Source organism: Zeus faber (assembly GCF_960531495.2).
Source record: "Zeus faber genome assembly, chromosome: 15".
Classification (NCBI taxonomy): Eukaryota; Metazoa; Chordata; class Actinopteri; order Zeiformes; family Zeidae; genus Zeus; species Zeus faber.
In genome coordinates, this window is record NC_137194.1 from 8,928,015 (window position 1) to 8,946,160 (window position 18,146).

Below are 18,146 nucleotides of genomic sequence, written 5' to 3' on the forward strand. Positions count from 1 at the left end.
CAGCACATTCACCACATGTTGTAAAGCAGCAGCGACGCAGCGTCAAACAGTCACTACGCTTCAGAGTAAAACACAGCGGCATCTGTCTCGTCTGTCTTCTTTTCACCACAACTCTCCATCGACATTTAGGGAATTATCACTTTTAAAAAGTTACAGCGGCAGTAAAACTGTATTTCACTGTGACGGTTAAATCATGCGATTAATCCGTGGTTCACAAGCGTGCCGAACCGCAGGGGGTGACCCGTACGGATCACAGATCATTTACGTTCCTTTGTTTAAATGAAAATATCGATATTTGGCTCCAGTGTATGGATGACGTATCGTAAGGTAACGTATCTGTCGCAATGTAGCTTGAATGTTATTCTCCCTTGTAAGTCGCTTTGGATAAAAGCGTCTGCTAAATGACTAAATGTAAATGTAAATGTAAATGTAAGAGGAACTATCCGCATATTAAGAGTACTGATATTTTGTCCCACCCCTAATATATATACTGTACATACTACATCTATCAAACGGCTCAACAGTGAATCTGCAGCTCATGTTTAATTTGCTCTGCAGAATATGTCTAGCCACCCTCCCATTCAAACAGATTTCTACCTGGCCATTTTATGCTCGGGCCAATCACAGCCCTTTATCCAATAGGGGGCGGGTCCGGTATGATGACGATGCAGAGGAGAGCCGTTGAGGCACCTTACCAAGATGGCTGCCGCTGTGGTGGAACAGTCTGTTGAATCCGCTATCGCCGTTGAGGCACCTTACCAAGATGGCTGCTGCTGACGTGGAACAGTCCGTTGAATCCGCAAACGCGAGGGTGTTAAACAAACTGGACGGTATATTGTCTCTAAAAAGCTTTTGTTGATAAGAAAGATGTGTTTTCCGTACTTCCGACAGGATTTTGCAAAAGTTTAATTTACCGACTACCCTCACTGGTACAGTTAGTTAGTAGTAGTAGTATCACTTTATGCCGTATTATAGGCTCTTTCATATCAAGGTACTGGATATAACAAGTACTTTTACTTTTAAGACGGTAAACACTTTTCAGTACAAGTACTTCTATACTTTCTATGTAAGTAGAAATATTAGGTGGTACTTTCACTTTTACTACTCATTTTGCACGAGGGTATTTGTACTTGTACTTAAGGAGAAGGTCCTAGTTCTTCTTCCATTTGCGCTATTGTTCTTCAACCCCCCGCCCCCCTCCTCCTCCATTTCCCAGCACACTCCACCAGTTAGCGACCCCCCCCCCCCCCAAAAAAAAAAAAAAAAAAGCAAACGCCATCCCACACACACTCCCTCTCCTCGCCCGCTCACTCTTTGCCCCTGAACCGCCGGAGACAGCGAGAGGGGTTCAGCCACACAATCCGACTCTCTGCAAAGGTCAGATTTCTCACTCGGCATGTCTCTGGGCTTTGGGCACAAAAGCCACAGAATTCACATCTTTCAACTGGGCTGCGGCTTTTGTCCCGGGGACCGAGGGCTCGGAGCGGGCCCTGCACCAGACCAGCCCCTCCTGGAGTGAGCTGTCAGGGGCGGCCCAACGTCTGGCCCAGTGGCCCTTTGACTGATGTCCCCCCACCATGTCACACAGCGGCGTCACACACTCGCGCGCGCGCACGCACACGCGCGCACACACACACATAAACACACTCCACCTTGCCCCTCAACATTTTCCAGCGCGCACCATACAATACCCACAGACCACATCAAACGAAAGACCCCACAGCTCTGTTTGAAAAATAATGGTTTGGCCCCTAAAGATGACCGCTTGAGGCCCAAATTCATGGCCTCCCAACCCCCCCCCCCCACAAACACACACACACACACACACACACACACACACACACACACACACACACACGCACACACACTCACACACACGCCCCCACATCCCCCTCCTGTGGATGCCTCTCACATGAATACAAAACTGAACTCTGTCGTTTGTCCGCGGGATCATCTTTTCTTTGCATGAACAAAGACATAGGAGAGTATTACTGCCGCCAACTCATTTTTCATGACATGTCGGCCCCGCTTTCTGCCATTAAAGGACGCACTCGTCATGTGGCTGTAGGAATTTCAACATATTTACAGTTGTGAAATATTATAAATATTGCGAATATTATTTCATGATGGCTGGTATCTCTTCACGGCCGTCTACAGCTGCCGCTGCCTCCACTCACTGGAGTTACTTACTCTGCAGGCTAACCGTTGTTAGCGCAATGAATGGCCGCGGATGGGTTCAACTAGCCTAGCTCGTGTGGAATTATGGGAATAAACCTTCCAGCATCTCAAAAGCTGAGTTATTTCAGCGGCGCACATCGGCAGTAACGAGAGCGTCCCTCTAATGTAAACTTACAGCTGTGACACGTCTTTCGCTCGAATGTGCGGCCCCATTCCCTCTTGCGCTCCGCGCCTCAGCCCAAAGTTTGTTTTAGCAGCGATCCACGCGGGCATCGGACCTCACCGGCTTCCGCTAATCCACCAAACAAATACATTTGTTCCCTGTCATCTTCTTTACTGTACGACATGTGGTTGATCAGGAACCGTGCGTTCCGGGAGTTGGCGTTTACGAGGGGCTCTGACCGGGAACTTCACCGGCACCAAGAAATGCGTTTGGTCCAGTCATCCAGTCATCCCATTTTTTGCTTTTTAATCTCACTGGTAACAAGATATTGCGGTAGTATTTACTGTGCAGTGTTGGGTTAAGGGTGGAGCTCTTTGATAGTAGCACTTTTAAGGACATTACTCCTTTATGTGGCCGACGGAGGGGGAGGCTGTGACCTTTTTCCATTATTAACCAGGATGAGTCATCGCCATTTCAGAATCAACCAAAACCAGTTTTATGTACATACTTTGGACTTTGCTGCCGGCTGTCAGGAACTGAAATGTGGATCATATCTAGCATTATGGTTCACAGCCATAAACCTGCTCAGTTCCTGTTTTTTGTTGTTTTTTTTAGGTTTTTTTTTTTTTTCCCCTTTTAATAGGAGCCTTGTTCCTCTACAGGTAAAAGCTCTGACAGTCAGGAAGAGCCGCCGCGTTTCTCTGCTCTCCGCTCGTTCCGCGGCTGTTGTTCGCCGTCTGCCCTCGTGTGTATTTGGCAATGGCATTCCTGACGTCTGAAGCATATTTATTCGTGGGCATTATTAGGGAAAGGTCCGGAGGCGCTTTGCATGCCACTGCGGAAGAACTGCCAGGCAAATAAGGGGTTTGTCTTATAAAGTATTCATTGTCACCTGGTAACGGCTGTCGTTTATCATTTCACCTGAAATTACAATGAAAACTGATACCTTATCAGAGGGAGGGCGAGCGAGAGGGAGAGAGAGAGAGAGAGAGAGAGAGAGCGAGCGCCCGAGTAGAGAAGGGGAAAAAGAAAGCGACACGGGGACGAAGTAGAAGGAGCGGCTTTCGACCCTGAGAGAGCCCTTCCTTCTGGTGAACTCAATTGTGTCGTTTACTGCGCGCGGCGAAGGGATCCAACAAGTCTCGTTCCAACGATGACGAGTTCAATCTGCGATGTTGTTGTTTTTTCAGATAAAGCCAAATTAATCGCATATATTCACAATCACGTGCGTCGACAGCCGACGCACCGGTTGAGAACGACAAAATTGCCAAACTATCCCCGTTGGAGCACATTGCTCTAATTTCAAATTAATTAGTTCAAATTAATTTTTTAAGGAAAGAAGAAACCATTGTCGAACAGAAAACACGCACACATTTCGCCAAACCGGCTCCATATTTATCTTACCCTAAGCCCTAAAAAATGTGCCGTGCTCCATTCATTTGAATAGAGGGGGGAGAGGAGGCTCCACCCCGACAGGGTTGAAAGGCTAGAAGACCACAAAGATGGAAAAGGCCGGCCCACCGAGGGAGGGAGGAAAAAACGGCTCTGCTCTCTGCTGCCATAATTTCCTATGAGCCCATTCAGACAACATCACCAGCAGCCCGGTGTGTGTGTGTGCACGGCAGCGGAGCAGAGGGAGCGAGGAGGAGCACACGGAGCGAGCGAGCGAGCGAGCGAGCGTGCGCGCGCGAGAGAGAGAGAGAGAGAGAGAGAGCGGGCGGGCGAGCGAGCGCGAGAGAGAGAGAGAGAGAGAGAGAGAGAAAGAGAGAGAGAGGGGGCGGCTCCCTATTCTTTCACCTACACCCCTCCCTCCCTCCATCCAACCACAGGAAGGAGGGGCCAGAACCCGGGGCTGCCAATCAAACGGGCTCATGGCAGCCGGCATTATCTCAGCAACAAACTATTGACAGATTACATGTCAAGGAGTTTAGTGCATGATTGAAGGAAGGGCATTTTTTTTTTTTTTTTTTGTTTTGTTTTTTCCCCCCCTTCCAGCGACGAAGTCACTTTTCCGCTTTGTGTCCTCGCCCGCCGGCCGCCGTTCTAATGACTTTCTAACAAGAGTTGAGCAATATTATGAAAGTTACATGTCTGAGAGGATTTAACATCGACTTCCCTGAATATGGTGAGTACGACTCTGCTCTGCTTTTTTTTTTGGGGGGGGGGGTTTAGTCCCTTCAGCCCTCTCTCCGCTCATCCGAGAGAGAGGTACAGTATGTTTTATTAGTTGACAGTTTAAGGTGTGCCTTTATCACTGACTAAATATACGGAGAGGGGGGAAGTTCATGATTAAACTACAGTGTGTGCCAGCGCCAAGATATAACTGTATAAGTGAGTGCAGCTACACCCTTATTTATAGCTCTTTGACAGTGCCTAAGGGTGAGTGCAATATCAAATATGTGCTCCCACTTCTCAAACACACAGCGCGCCGCACATGCATGTGAGGGAGAGAAGAAAAAAAAAAAAAAAAAAGTTCACTTCACTTCAGTTTCCCTCCTCGTCGCAGTCAGGGTGTATTTCGGTCCCGTTGAGTTGAAACCATCACTCGTCGCACCTCCCTCGCTCACTCACTCCCTCACTCACTCACTCTCGGGCGTTTATCTTTTATTTTTCATTATTATTTATTTTATTATTTTATTAATATTATTTGTATTATTTGTATTATTTGTATTATTATTATTATTATTATTATCTAGTTCTGTGTTGTTTTGTCTTGTTTGTTTTTGTTTGTCCTCATCCCCGGTTACCCTGGGATGTCTGGCCGGTCCTTTCGTGAATAAGCCTCTTTGGCGTTCCTGTTGGGTAGAAATACAGGTATTTGTCTTACCCTCACAGGTATTGCCAGTGTCATTAGGGTTGCCTTGGACGGCCTCGGGGTTTGTTGCCACGGGGACAGAACAAACAAACTGTTGTGTCGGTTGCGTTGTCACACACCTGTAAAGGCAACGGGAGTGGATGCATTTTCAATTCATTCTAATTAGGTTATCGACACAGGTGGGCAGCTCGCTCCAATCCAACGCCGCACCGTACGATCAGTCGTGAAATTGTCGAAATAATAAAGGAAATAACTCCCAGAGTGTGGCTCGATCCACGTTGTGTGCTGTATCACACCGATCGTCCCACTTTTGTTGGACTTTCTGCGTGAAAACGTGGACGTTCGGGGCATTTATTTTAGAGGGCAAACGTGTCTTAGTGAAATTGGATTACGCCACTAGTTTTTCCCCTCCCAGTCGCCTCAGTGGTAAAAAGGGATTTTATGTCTCACTTTTTTTTTTTTTTTTTATATGACACTAACATGATAAACAAAATGGCTTTTCCACACATCCCATTTAAATAAATGTATCTATATAAATACAATTGTTTGTGTGCGTTGTGTATGTATTTGTGTGTGTGTGTGTGTTTGCTCAGTTTGCATGCACTATACTACATCTTCCTATCATACGTTTGTGTGTGTGTGTGTGTGTGTGTGTGTGTGTGTGTGTTTGTGTGTGTGTGTGTGTGTGTGTGTGTGTGTGTGTGTGTGTGTGTGTGTGTGTGTGTGTGTGTGTGTGTGTGGGTGGGTGGGTGGGTGGGTGGGTGGGTGGGTGTGTGAGTTATGCCCTGTGTAAAATCTTTATTTGCTTCAAAGATAAACTCTTTTAATCAGTGAACCCATGCATAGATGTATTTGTTCACTACGAACTACATTTTCCATACTTTAGTTGAAATCTCGCAAAAGACACAAAAGAGCTTTCAGTGATATCTTTCGGTATTTTAAATTGTTTTTGGAATTGTTAATTATGAAAACATTTCCCACAAAGTGGCTGTGTGTTTTGAAAACTGCTTTTGATTAAAACTCTTGATTTTAAACAACGGTGACATCCCCGGGCCTATTCCTTTTTTTTTGTTTTTCTTTTTTTTAAATCTTCAGTTCTGCATTTTTCTCTGTCTTTTTAAAATTTTGAATTCAACACATTTTGTTTGTTTTTTCCTCCGCCCTTCACGCTCTGTTGGCTTTAACTATATAAATAAAATAAACAAAATAAATGAAAATAACAATGTACTGTGGAGGTGATGATTCCTACTGAAGATAACTTTCAGTGAGACCACAGGGCTGCGAAAAATAGATGCAAGAGAGACAGACAGACAGAGGGAGAGAGAGAGAGAGAGAGAGAGAGAGAGAGGGAGAGAGAGACAGAGAGGGAGAGAGAGAGTGTGTGTTTGTTACCTTCCCGGTTACTTTACTTGTCCGAGATTATCGTTTTCAAAATAACAGTGCGTGAATATAGCTGCTATCGAGGCACACCCTAATTTCAAACTTTTCGTCAGCTCGGAGAATGTTTTCCTCGCCTCTCGTGAGTCATAATGTTGATTGGCTTGTCCCTCGGTGTCTTATTAACCCCTCACGTCCTCGCCACCTTTTACAGCCGTTCCCAAAACCAGGATGAAGCGAAAGCTCTCGGCCCCGCAATAAAGCCTTTTTTTTTATTTTTTTTTATTTTATATCACAAATTAGCAATAACCGGAATCAATTTGATGTCTTAAGCAATAAAATAATGCTGTTGCTGTCCTAATTCTTCCGCTCCTTGGTTGACAGTAAATTTACATTTTTTAATTAAACTAGCTGGAATTTTTATTAGGGGGCTGGGCTATGCTAATGGAAATGTTGTGTACCGCAGATTAACAGAGTTTTGAAATAAATTTAACGACGAGACATTTGGAGACGTGGAGTGAAAAATTAAAAAATAAAAAATGCAACCCCATTGTCTTTGACATTTTTTTTTTTTTTTTTTTTCATGACTATTTCTCCAGAGGCGCCCAGGGTTTTCCAGGGAGCCGAGTCAAGGAACAGTGCTTCTTAGCAATGAGGTGATTAGTATCACCTTGTCAACCAAGGAAAAGCACTCAAATACTCTGCCCCCCCCCCCTCCCCCTGCCGTGAAAAAAAAAAAAATTTTGAATTGTACCTTGCACAAATAACACCTAAATATACGCTCCTCTCTTCTTATCAGTGACATATGTATTTAAATATGTTGGGACCGTTTAAATTATTGTTTTCGAGTGCAGCAAAAGTCATGGATCCTCGTTCTGTATTATAGGTATTACGTGTTAGGTGTTTTATTGTGACTTTTTTATGCATTTATTTTCAGCTCAAAATCAAAAATATGTGTTAACATATATAACATATGTAAAACATGTACATTTTTCTAGTTTTTAAAATAAAAACTTATGTTCATATTTTTTTTCGGTTTTTTTTTTTCTGGAAATTCTCTCAACTTCATATTTTACTTATTTTCTTCATTTGTATTTACTTTAAACATAAACGTAAAAAAAGTAAAATAAAGGCCAAATACACCGGTGAACAACAGCGTGTGTGCGTGCACGCGTGTGTGTGTGTGTGTGTTTGTGTGTGTGTGTGTGTGTGTGTGTGTGTGTGTCTGCACAGTTTTACCGTTCGCTCCCAGCGTTTGATTGACACAAAGCGAGGCTGGATGCGTGTGTGTGTGTGTGTGTGTGTGTGTGTGTGTGTGTGTGTGTGTGTGTGTCGTGCCTGGTTTTGGCAGAGGGAAGAAGGCAGAGAAAGGGGGGGGGGGGTAGACAGAAAGAGAGGGACAGCTGAGTCCTGATGGAGCATGTGCCCCGTCATCAGACACAAGCCACCCAACACCATAATTACCTTACACCCCCCCACCCCATCACCCCACCTCCCCCCTCCCTTTAATACCCAATCACACCCCACCGCGATTCGGGTCCTTTTTCTTCCCCTCTAACCGTCACACAGTCGAACACATCGCAGATCAAACAATGGAATAAACTCCTCCGCGCGCGGGCGTGCGAAAAAATGGAAGTGGGGGGCGTCGTGCACCTTGGTGTTGAAGCCGAGCCGAACCGAACCCCCATCCCCCGTCTCCCGTCTCCGTCCCCTGGCTCCTGTGCGCTCATGCATAGGAGCCAGTGCCGAAATTAAAACCTCAAAGCTCCCCGTCACCAATCTGGAGTAATGGCCTAATTAATACCCAGTGAAGAAATACTCTGGAATAATAAACAGATTGCACCTTGGGCCTGCACTGGCTTTATTATCTCCAGTATAGCTCAGACCACGCTCATGGTATCATATATATATATATATATATATATATATATATATATATATATATATATATATATATATATATATATATATATTTACACAGTATATATACATATATACACAGTATATATATATATATATATATATATATATATATATACATGGTGCTTGTCTGTTCACTTCATCAGTGGAAAGATAAAGGGAGCTGTGTTATTCTGATATATAGGTATATTTTAATAGAAATTAAAAAATAAAAATTTGAAAATAAATCCTCCTCCCCGTTTCCGCAGATTCATAAAAAAATAAAAAAAATAATAAAAATAACAATAAATAAATCCGGGTTTCCGGTATTTTGGTGGCGGAATATGCTGCGTCATGTGTTCGTAACGTGCACACTCATGGCGAGGCCCTTCCAGCGACTCCCGTCTGCTAATCTTACATATGAAATTATAATTTCATGCAAAATAGAGGAGGGGAATAATCTGTGCTCGTCGATACGCCGTATAAGAGAGAAAAAGAGGGAAATGAAGAGGCAATTAGCACAGTGGAAGACTTTGGTGCGTTTGTCTAAAAGCATTGGGCTCCACTGGCCGCGAATGAATTTGCATGCCTCGCTTATCGAGGCGCACTTATTAGGGGGGCTGAAAGAGAGATTAAGCCGGCACAAAATGTGGTGACTTCCTTTTAAATGTGGCGGCGGGGCGGGGGTGGGGTGGGCTGGGGGGTCCGCGAGGTGTGAACCGGCCCGCATGTAGGGATGGGACACGGGCTGTGACGGAACCCAGATTTTACGTGAAAAAATGGAAGGAGAATGTTAAAGTGGCGTGTGCAGTTTCCTGGTTAAATCCCGGAGCAGTGACTGACACCAGGAGCGGATTGATCGTTTTATCTCCTGACCCTCTTATCTGGTGAACAAACAAAGGAGACCGGGTCAGGCTGCGCCGAGATAAAGACACACACACGCGTCGGGTGGTCCGGGACCCGCCACCATTTTCTCTTCTTCTTTCTTATTTTTTTTCAAACATGTCTCTATTATTGTTTTTTTTTTTTTTGTTTGTTTTTTTTTGGGGGGGGGGTGGCCTCGAGCACATTAAACATGGAGGTGGGCACGGAGCGAAGACACTGCTTCAGATTTGTTCTCTGCAGCCTCCCTGTCGCGCTTTCAGAATCACTCAGTTTCAGTTCTCGGTCAAGTTTATTCTGACAGGAATTCAGCGCAAACTGAAATGCAACTTCTCGTCTTTCCTTTTTTTTCTTTTTGTTTTGGGGGGGGGGGGGGGGTCTGCTAAAAAAGACAGCGACACACAGAACCGGAGCCAGAGACAACGAACGCGAGCAGAAACACCGACTCCATCTTAAAGCATATATGTATTTAACTTTCTTTTTTTTTTCTTTTTTTTTTTGTCACCTTCCGTGTGAGGTGAGGTGTTTGGCTGTGCACGTTGGTAATTTACTGCAAACAAGAATGCGGTGACGTTTTAAACACACACACACGCACACACACACATACACACACACACAAACACATACACACACATACATACACACACACACACACGTCTTCTAAACAGTGCCTAGCCTGCCACCCCTCAACTCAACCCCAGGTTTTTATACCGTGTGTGTGTGTGCTTGTGTGTGTGTGTGTGTGTGTGTGTGTGCGTGTGTGTGTGTGTGTGACATTCTACTCACTTGGGTCAATAGCAGGCAGCACCAGCAATAATTACTGTCTGTACATGATAAATCTGAAGGCCAGCTGTTCAATCCTGTCACTGCCAACAGAGACAGAAAGAGAGAGAGAGAGAGAGAGAGAGAGAGAGAGAGAGAGAGAGAGAGAGAGAGAGAGAGAGAGAGAGAGAGAGAGAGAGAGAGAGAGAGAGAGAGAGAGAGAACGGAGAAAGAGGAGGGGGAGGTTTGCGGTTTGCTTGAATTTTTGTGTATGTGTGTGTGTGTGTGTGTGTGTGTGTGTGTGTTTTTAACTTGGTAACTTGATAGGATTACATGGTTCTAAGGCCCACACCTGTTAAGACGCTGTTAGCAGAACAGTTGGCAGTCTCCTACTCGGAGCTTAGCCTTTTTTTTCTGCCTGTCCTCTCCGCTCTATCCTTCTATCCTTCCTTTTGGGGATTTCTCCCTGTGCGAGTGTGCGTGTGTGCGTGTGTGTGTGTGTGCGCGCGCGTGAGAGAGAGAGAGAGAGACAAGGGCTCAATGCTCAAGGTTTTTGCATCGGAAAGGGGCAAAGAGGCAAGAGCACTCGGTGACACCGGAGCGGCGTGTGTGTCTATTTCCGTGTGTGTGTGTGTGTGTGTGTGTGTGTGTGTGTGTGTGTGTGTGTGTGTGTGTGTGTGTGTGTGTGTGTGTGTGTGTGTGTGTGTGTGTGTGTGTGTGGAATGGTCGGGTTCTATACCCTGCACACGTGTAAATATGTGTGTGTGTGTGTGTGTGTGTGTGTGTGTGTGTGTGTGTGTGAGTGAGTGTGTGTGTATTTAAGTATGTTCGCTTGCTTGCATATATTTTTGAATGTGTGTGTCTGTGTGTGTGTATGTGTGTGTGTGTGTGTTTGAGTGTGTGTGTGTGTGCCTGACATCTCTGTTTCTCTCCCTCTCCTGAGACACATTGTCTGCCATCACAACAGCTTCCCTACTCAGCCCCCCCCCCCCCCCCCCCCCCACACACACACACACACGCACACACACACACACACACACACACACACACACACACACTTTCCACGCCCCCAAAAAACAATGTACCGACAAGTTTCCTACACTGAATTGAATTTGGGTTTGTTTTGACGCAGGGCGGGGGACAGGTGTTGGCACACTGCTGTAAAATGCCCTGATACAGGTTAAACCAGATGATTTCAAACCATTTAGGGTTTGGTTTTGGAACATTTTTGCACGTGCACACACACACACACACACACACACACACACACACACACACACACACACCCACAACCCACACACACACAAACAAACATCCACACGTTGCCACAGCCCTGTCGTCAATTATGAATGCTTCTGGAAGGACAGGAGTAATGAGTAATGTGCATACAATTTGCAGCTCGTTCTCTCACGTTGTGTTAGTGTTAAAAGCAGAAAAATGCACTCATAATAAACATTTTAAAAAAGTTTATAAAAAAAAACGAAAAAAAAACAAAAAAAAAAAAAACGGGAAAACCGTGCTAAAAAGTGTTTTTTTATGAACATTAAGGGGTTGGAAAATTCACTTTTTTTCTAGTCCTTTTACTTCATTATCCTTCAGATCGTTGAACTGAAACACATTATGACAAACAAAAATTAATAATAATAATAATAATAATAATAATAATAATGACAAAATTTTCTAAATCCTTTGTTTGTAAATTGTAGTTCTGTGAGTTGTTCTGGCGTTGTGGCGTTTCTCAGCGCTGGAGGCAGATTGCGTCCGGCGGCTGTTTGCTGCCACCGCGCAGCATCTCGCTCCTTATTTGGCTTCGGCAGCGCGGCTCCCTCGTCGCTTTGCGAGGGCCCTCAGCACCTGTTCTCCCCATTGTGCCGGAATTTTCTATATTTGGCAGGAAGTTGGAGGTCGGTCACTGTCTTCTCTCCAGTTGCAGGGAAGAGAAGAGGAGAGGAGAGAAGGAAAAACCCTTTGGATGCATTTTCATATATACTGTATATATATATATATGTATATATATATATTTTTTTTTCCCTTCGTATTGTTTTTCAAACGTTCATGAGACAATATCACCCGACATGATCCGACTTGAGAAGGCTGTGCAACATTTCTCACCGGTCCTCGTAAATGTCACGTTGTCTCGGGGCACGTTATTGACAAGTTTCTTTGCCAGAATCGCACATTATCTCCATTCCAAGAGAGAGCGAGGGAGAGAGAGAGAGCGAGAGAGGGTGAGGGAGAGAGCAGGAGAGAGGGAGGGAAATGGAGATAGAAAAGTTAATAACAATCGCCGGCTAACTTTTAATTGTCCTGATATGCAATCGCCAAAATGACAATAAAAAAAAAATGGAGCAGGGCGACTTTAAGGGCTTTATCTCCCCTGCTCTGTGCCCAAAGTGATATGTCCATAACCATCTGATCTACAGAGTAAAATAACTGCTCGGGCTTATTGTTTGGACAATATTGGACCCCCCTCCCCCTCCTCTCCCTTGATTCATTTCACCCACTGTCCTCAGCTGCTGGAAAATGGCGTTAATTTTTTTATTACCTGTTTGACTCTCAGGCCTTATTACTGTAGCCCCTTAATGTTCTCCGTAACCGTGGAAACCAGATGAATAAATGTCCGCCAAAGAAAATGAGATGATTAAACAGGTCACCCTTGCAAAACAAATTCGCTTGGTCGAGCGCAATTTGTGTACCAAGCGGCTGTCTTAACAGTTTGCTAACAAGGGGATTGTTTGCCAGGCCGACGGAGGGAGGAGGCGGAGGTAGGGGAAGATAACTGGAATAGAAAGAAGAAGAAGAAGAAGAAGAAGAAGAGGAAGAGGAAGAAGAGAAAAAAAAAAAAAAACATGATTAAAAACATTTAGACACCAACCTTGTATTTACTGTATTTGTATTGCTTGTGATATCCGTTTGATTAATTATTCTTTAAATAGCCCACATTCGGCATTTTACTTTCATGGAGAATGCAAACGTTAATTTGAACGTGCGCGCGCGCGTTTTCCTTTTTCTCCTCTGGTAAACGCCGTCAGATACATTTCACAATCAGCGTCCGGAAGAAGCGACTTTAGAGCGGCCGTGCATATTATTTTTACAGGCTTTCGGTTTGTCATCATCAGCGAATGCGGCGCCGAATAGAATTTTCCTCATTTAGGTGGCAACCAATCATTACCGCTAATTGTCCTTGAGGCCATCTGTATGGGATGGCTTGTCCTCTGTTGGGGTTGGAACTGCACCGGTCGTGGCTCCACATCGCCCATCGACACGCAAGTCCAATAAAAATACTCCAACTCTTTCGGAATCAATACAAGCTAATTTCTGTTCCCAAATAACACGAGGACTTTTTGCAGAACGACAATGTCGAGCGCTCACACGTCCATCAGCGCCAACGCAATAGTCTTTTGGTCAAACTTTTATTTTTCTTTCCTCCCTTGACGCCCCTCGGCCTGCCGGCCTTATCGTCTCGTTCTCACACAACTTGTTTAAAAGCTCCCCTTTTTTTCCACCCCCCGCCGAGCGACGATAGGGCCAAACCCGCGGGGGGCCGGGGTCCGAAAGCCGCCCCCGCCACCGAGGCAGAGGGCGCGCCGGCGGCGTCGCTCGTGAAAAGGACGCCGCTCCGGGGTGTCGCCCGTTTGCATTGACGCGCCGCCTCCACTGACCGCGCCGCGTCCCGACGCGGCCTCCGCACCCAGCGCCGCACCACCGTTTTGTTCCCGAAAAAAAACGGGTCGCCGCAGAGACAGCCTCAACTTTAAAGGGGGGAGGGGACACGGGCGGAGGGAGAGGGCTGGAGGCGGGCGGGGGCCGGGGGTTGGTGAGCTCCAGTTTTTTTTATTTTATTTATATATATATATATATATATTTATATATATATATATATATATATATATTATTTATTTTTTTTCTCCACTGGTTAGCGGATATTTCATCCCAATACGGGGACACCGTGGCTCAAAACTGAAAAGCACTTATGCATTATTGATGTTTTAATTTGTGCAAATGCCCAAGTCTTTGTTAAGTGATTATAGTGCTAGTGAGATAACAGGGGAAGTACTTCTCCAGGAAACAAGAGCTTGCCTGCTGGCCGCACGGGGAAGCCATTGGAGTTAATCTAACCAATCCATGCTGCAGCCAGTTCCCATGAGGGGGAGAGAGAGGGAGAGGGAGAGGGAGAGAGGGAGGGGAAAACAAAGAGTAAAGAGGTGGTGAGTGTTGACTCCAAAAAATATCAGCGTCTCTAAGATAAGGAAACATTTCAGCCGTTGATCCTTTGTCCCTATTTCAGCAGGACCTCTCCCATTTATGGCCGTGGCTTTATAGTTCTTTTTACATCCCTTATCAAAAATTATTTGATGTAAATACAATAGAAGTGACCTGAAAGCCAATGGTGCAAATACTGCTCATGGCACACTAGAAACTGACCTTGGGAATACGAATGCCGAGCTGTAATGACCTGCGCTTGCAAAACAAACCAATAAAATAATGCCCCTGGATATAGAGGGAGTTGAGGTAAATATGACAGCAAGGAAAAAAGAAAAGTCAGGCAGGGTTTTTATTAACGCTGAACAAAGGTTATCTGGGATGATGCTTTGTAACCCAATAATTTATGCAATTTACACGTGCAGTGCCAGATAAATGATCAGGGTGGAACAGGCTCATAAAACAACTCCTGTAAAACCTAAAGACGCACTGAAGGAGCCGCAGCTGAACCAGTCTGCCCATTGGGCTTCCCCACTGGCACTGGTGAGCCTAAACTGGTGGAAAAACTGGTCATCCGAAACTGGTGGAAAACTTAAGAGCCTAAACTCATGGAAAACTGGTGAGCCTAAACTGGCGGTCCTAAACTGGTGAGCCTAAACTGGCGGTCCTAAACTGGTGGTAGTGAACTGCTTGGCCTAAACTGGTGGAAAACTTATGAGCCCAAACTTGTGGAAAACTGGTGAGCCTAAACCGGTCAGCCTAAACTAGTGGTCCTAATCTGGTGGTCCCAAACTGGTGGTCCTAAACTGGCGGTCTGAAATGAATAGACCTAAACTGGTAGGCCCTAATCTGGTGGAAAATTGCTGAGCCTAGACTGGTGGTCCTAAACTGGTGGCCCTAAACTGGTGGACCTACTGTAAACTGGTGTAAAACTGATGGATCTAAATTTAGCCTGAACTGGGTGTCCATGGGTCAGGTCAATGGATTTTCCATTGCAGTCAATGGCTGCGTCCATGGGCTGTTCTGCCTTCTACCCACTCCCACACCTGCTGCCGTTCCCGCTCTCTGTCCACGCTCACAACGTGCATGTAAAAAGCTGTAAATCATGGCGTATTCATGAAGCCCAGAATGCATCATTATGGTTTCTATCAATGTCAAACCCATGAGATAAGGCTTTGGTTTCGCGGCGTTTTGTCGTTTGCTTTTGTTCCTTGGCTTTATTCTCTGCTTGCTTTATTCTTGGGGAAAATCTGCTTTAGTCTGGAAGCACACTTTGCCTTCTGCTACGGGATCCCCTGTGGACTTAAAACGTACAGACGTGCCGGTGTGCGTCCTACGTACACAAGTGCACACACACACACACACACACACACACACACACACACACACACACACACTCAATAGACCCACAGGCTTTTCCCAAGCATTTACCGCTTTATTAAGATGTCTCATGAACCCACGAGCAGAACATGAGAATCACAGGGAAAAAAAAAAAAAAGGGAATCCCACGTTACGATGAAGATTTGATGTCATTTGTGGACCACAAAACATGAGGCTTTATTGTGTGGACAGGGAGAAAAAAAAAAAACCCTGGAAAAAAAAAAAAAAGAAAGGATTTGGCTCAGAAATTCAGGATTTAAATTAATGTGCGTAATCTGAACCTGCCGGCGTTCAGGGGCTTTTTTTTTTTTTTTTCCCAAAGAATACAGCAGTACTTGTAAAACATTAATTATGCAGTTTTGTGTCCTTTTTTCTAAGGATTGGGGTAATGTTTTGTGCAGCCCTTTTTTTTAGCAAAAAGAAAAGACAGTTATACCTCACAGCGGACCGCTTCCCCTACACCCGAGTGTTGGGCGGAGAAAAGCGCAAGACGACAAATAAAGCAAAAGCCATTGAGCGTGATGCTGTGGGGGAGATGATATCGCCGGAGAGCGCCGGCTTTTCGCCGAAGAATAGAAATGCATCCCCGCCCGGGTGAAACCGGAGCTCGGCGCAGGAAAATGAGACCCCGTTTTAACGACTTTCTACCTGACAGATGACTTTAGGCAGCCTTTTGGATCACGTTGCCGCGACTTTGTCTCCCACGTCACCAAACCATTGATTATTAATCGTCGATATGAATAGTTAATTGCCGGGCGGGGGGGGGGGGGGGGGGGTTATACGAGTTATGTTATCAAAGTATGAGATGAAAAACAAAGAAACGGTTACTCCGTTGCCATGTAGCTTGTACAAACACGGACCCTTGAAAGAGTCTTGAATTAAGCTCGTTTTTTTTTTTGTTGTTGTTTTTTTTTCGTGTTTGTTTGTGCTGCGTGGGGTCGAGAGCCGTCTTGGAATTTAATTATTTATTTATTTATTTCTCACTCGTCTCCGGTTAGCCCGGCTTAGCCGTCCCGCACGCTGAAACGCCTCCCCTAAACAACGCCAGCCAGTATTTAAAGGCATTACGGCTTATTTACATGCTCCAATGTTTCCCATTAGGGTGTGTCGCAGCCAATAGATCATTTACCGGCGGGCACACTGGGGCTGTCGAGATCCTCCGGTAAACAAATGCAGCGTGCGCCGGGGGGGCGCCCCTCCGCGGAGCCGGCGGCGGCCCGGAAACCGACTTTCACGAAATGGGGTTCGGGGGCCGGGCCCCTGGTAGTAATTGGCCATTTACTACCAGCGGTCCCTTTTGGCAAAAGTAGCCTCAGTTTTTTCTGTGATTATTTTGGCGAGTAACTTAAAAGTAGTGTAATTAGTAACTTACTGTTTATAATTCTCAAGTGTGGTTCGGCTCAAGCGCTTCACGGGTGGGTTGTTGGAATATTGTGATATTTTGTCACTATTTATAATTGTTATTATTCAAATAAAAGTTTCTTATCGAGAAAAAAAGTGTTTTTCTTTACAAATCGAGACTCGATAGTCCAGCAATAGCATAGCCTTCAGTGCGGAGGAAAAAACAGACGTTTAAATCGAGACCTGACCTTAAAATCTAAAATCAAATGGAATCGTGACACCCCGAATGTATATGTATGTACATGTATATGAATGAGAAAAACATGTACAAACTCTGGCATGTGATGAGGCCGGGGTTGTCGGAGGTACAAAAACCAGTTTGACCTCTTCAACGCCACGAGATGAAAGTACAGGAAGGAAACTGAAGGAGAGAAAATGTCTCTTTGCGTGTTTGTCCGAGGTGTCGCAATATGCATTTTCTTTTTCTTTTTCTTTTTTTTTTTTTATCTCCTCCTCCTCTCAGACAATTGTAAATCCTCTGGCTGTGGGTGATGAGTACACATACAGATGATGCATTAAAACTGCCATAACGCGCACACCCAGCAAAGCTAAAAATCAATTGGAACGGATAGTTAAGCTGGCCCCTAAAAATCAATGAGCAATTCATGTCCTTGATCACAGTGTGTCATTCCCCTCAATGTTAAAGGCTCAGAGTGCCGAGGGCCGGACGTACCGTCTGCCGAGCGCGGCCACGGGAATATACATACATTTACATGCCCTGCTTTTCCGTTTGGAGGGTCAACAAACGCGCAGAATCAGGAATAAGCAACAGGCGGCGAGTTCCCTCGATTATTTTTTCGAGCGCCGCGCTCCGAGCATCCCCGCGAAAAGCGCCCGGTCCCCCTACCGCCCGCGCTGGTGCTTTCCGCCATTTTGGCGGCTAATCGCGCTTGGGTATGCGTGGCGGTTTACATTTACGGAGATGCCGCTAATAAACGGCGGCACGGGACATTTTATCCGCGCCAAACCGGGCCCGCCGGTGAATAAAGTTTCCCGGGCAAACTGTTGTAAATAGCAGAGGGCTCGGGTTCCAGGGGTCGGTGTTGTTTTTATCCGTGGAAAATGTCGCAGCCAACCGACGCGGCG

At 45.4% G+C, this 18,146-nt stretch overlaps 1 protein-coding gene across 3 annotated transcripts in view; it reads left to right on the forward strand.

The window, feature by feature from the left end:
- casz1 (castor zinc finger 1) overlaps positions 1 to 18,146 on the forward strand; it is a 202,941-nt gene that overhangs the window by 109,934 nt on the left and 74,861 nt on the right. For 2 of the 3 annotated variants that reach the window (XM_080014894.1, XM_080014896.1), the window contains exon 1: positions 4,307 to 4,466. The exons of the other annotated variant lie outside the window; for it this stretch is intronic. In XM_080014894.1, coding sequence (XP_079871020.1) covers positions 4,418 to 4,466 — 49 coding nt within the window. In that variant the 5' untranslated portion in view covers positions 4,307 to 4,417. Of the gene's footprint in view, positions 1 to 4,306; positions 4,467 to 18,146 lie in introns of those variants that run through there. 3 annotated transcript variants of the gene reach the window in all.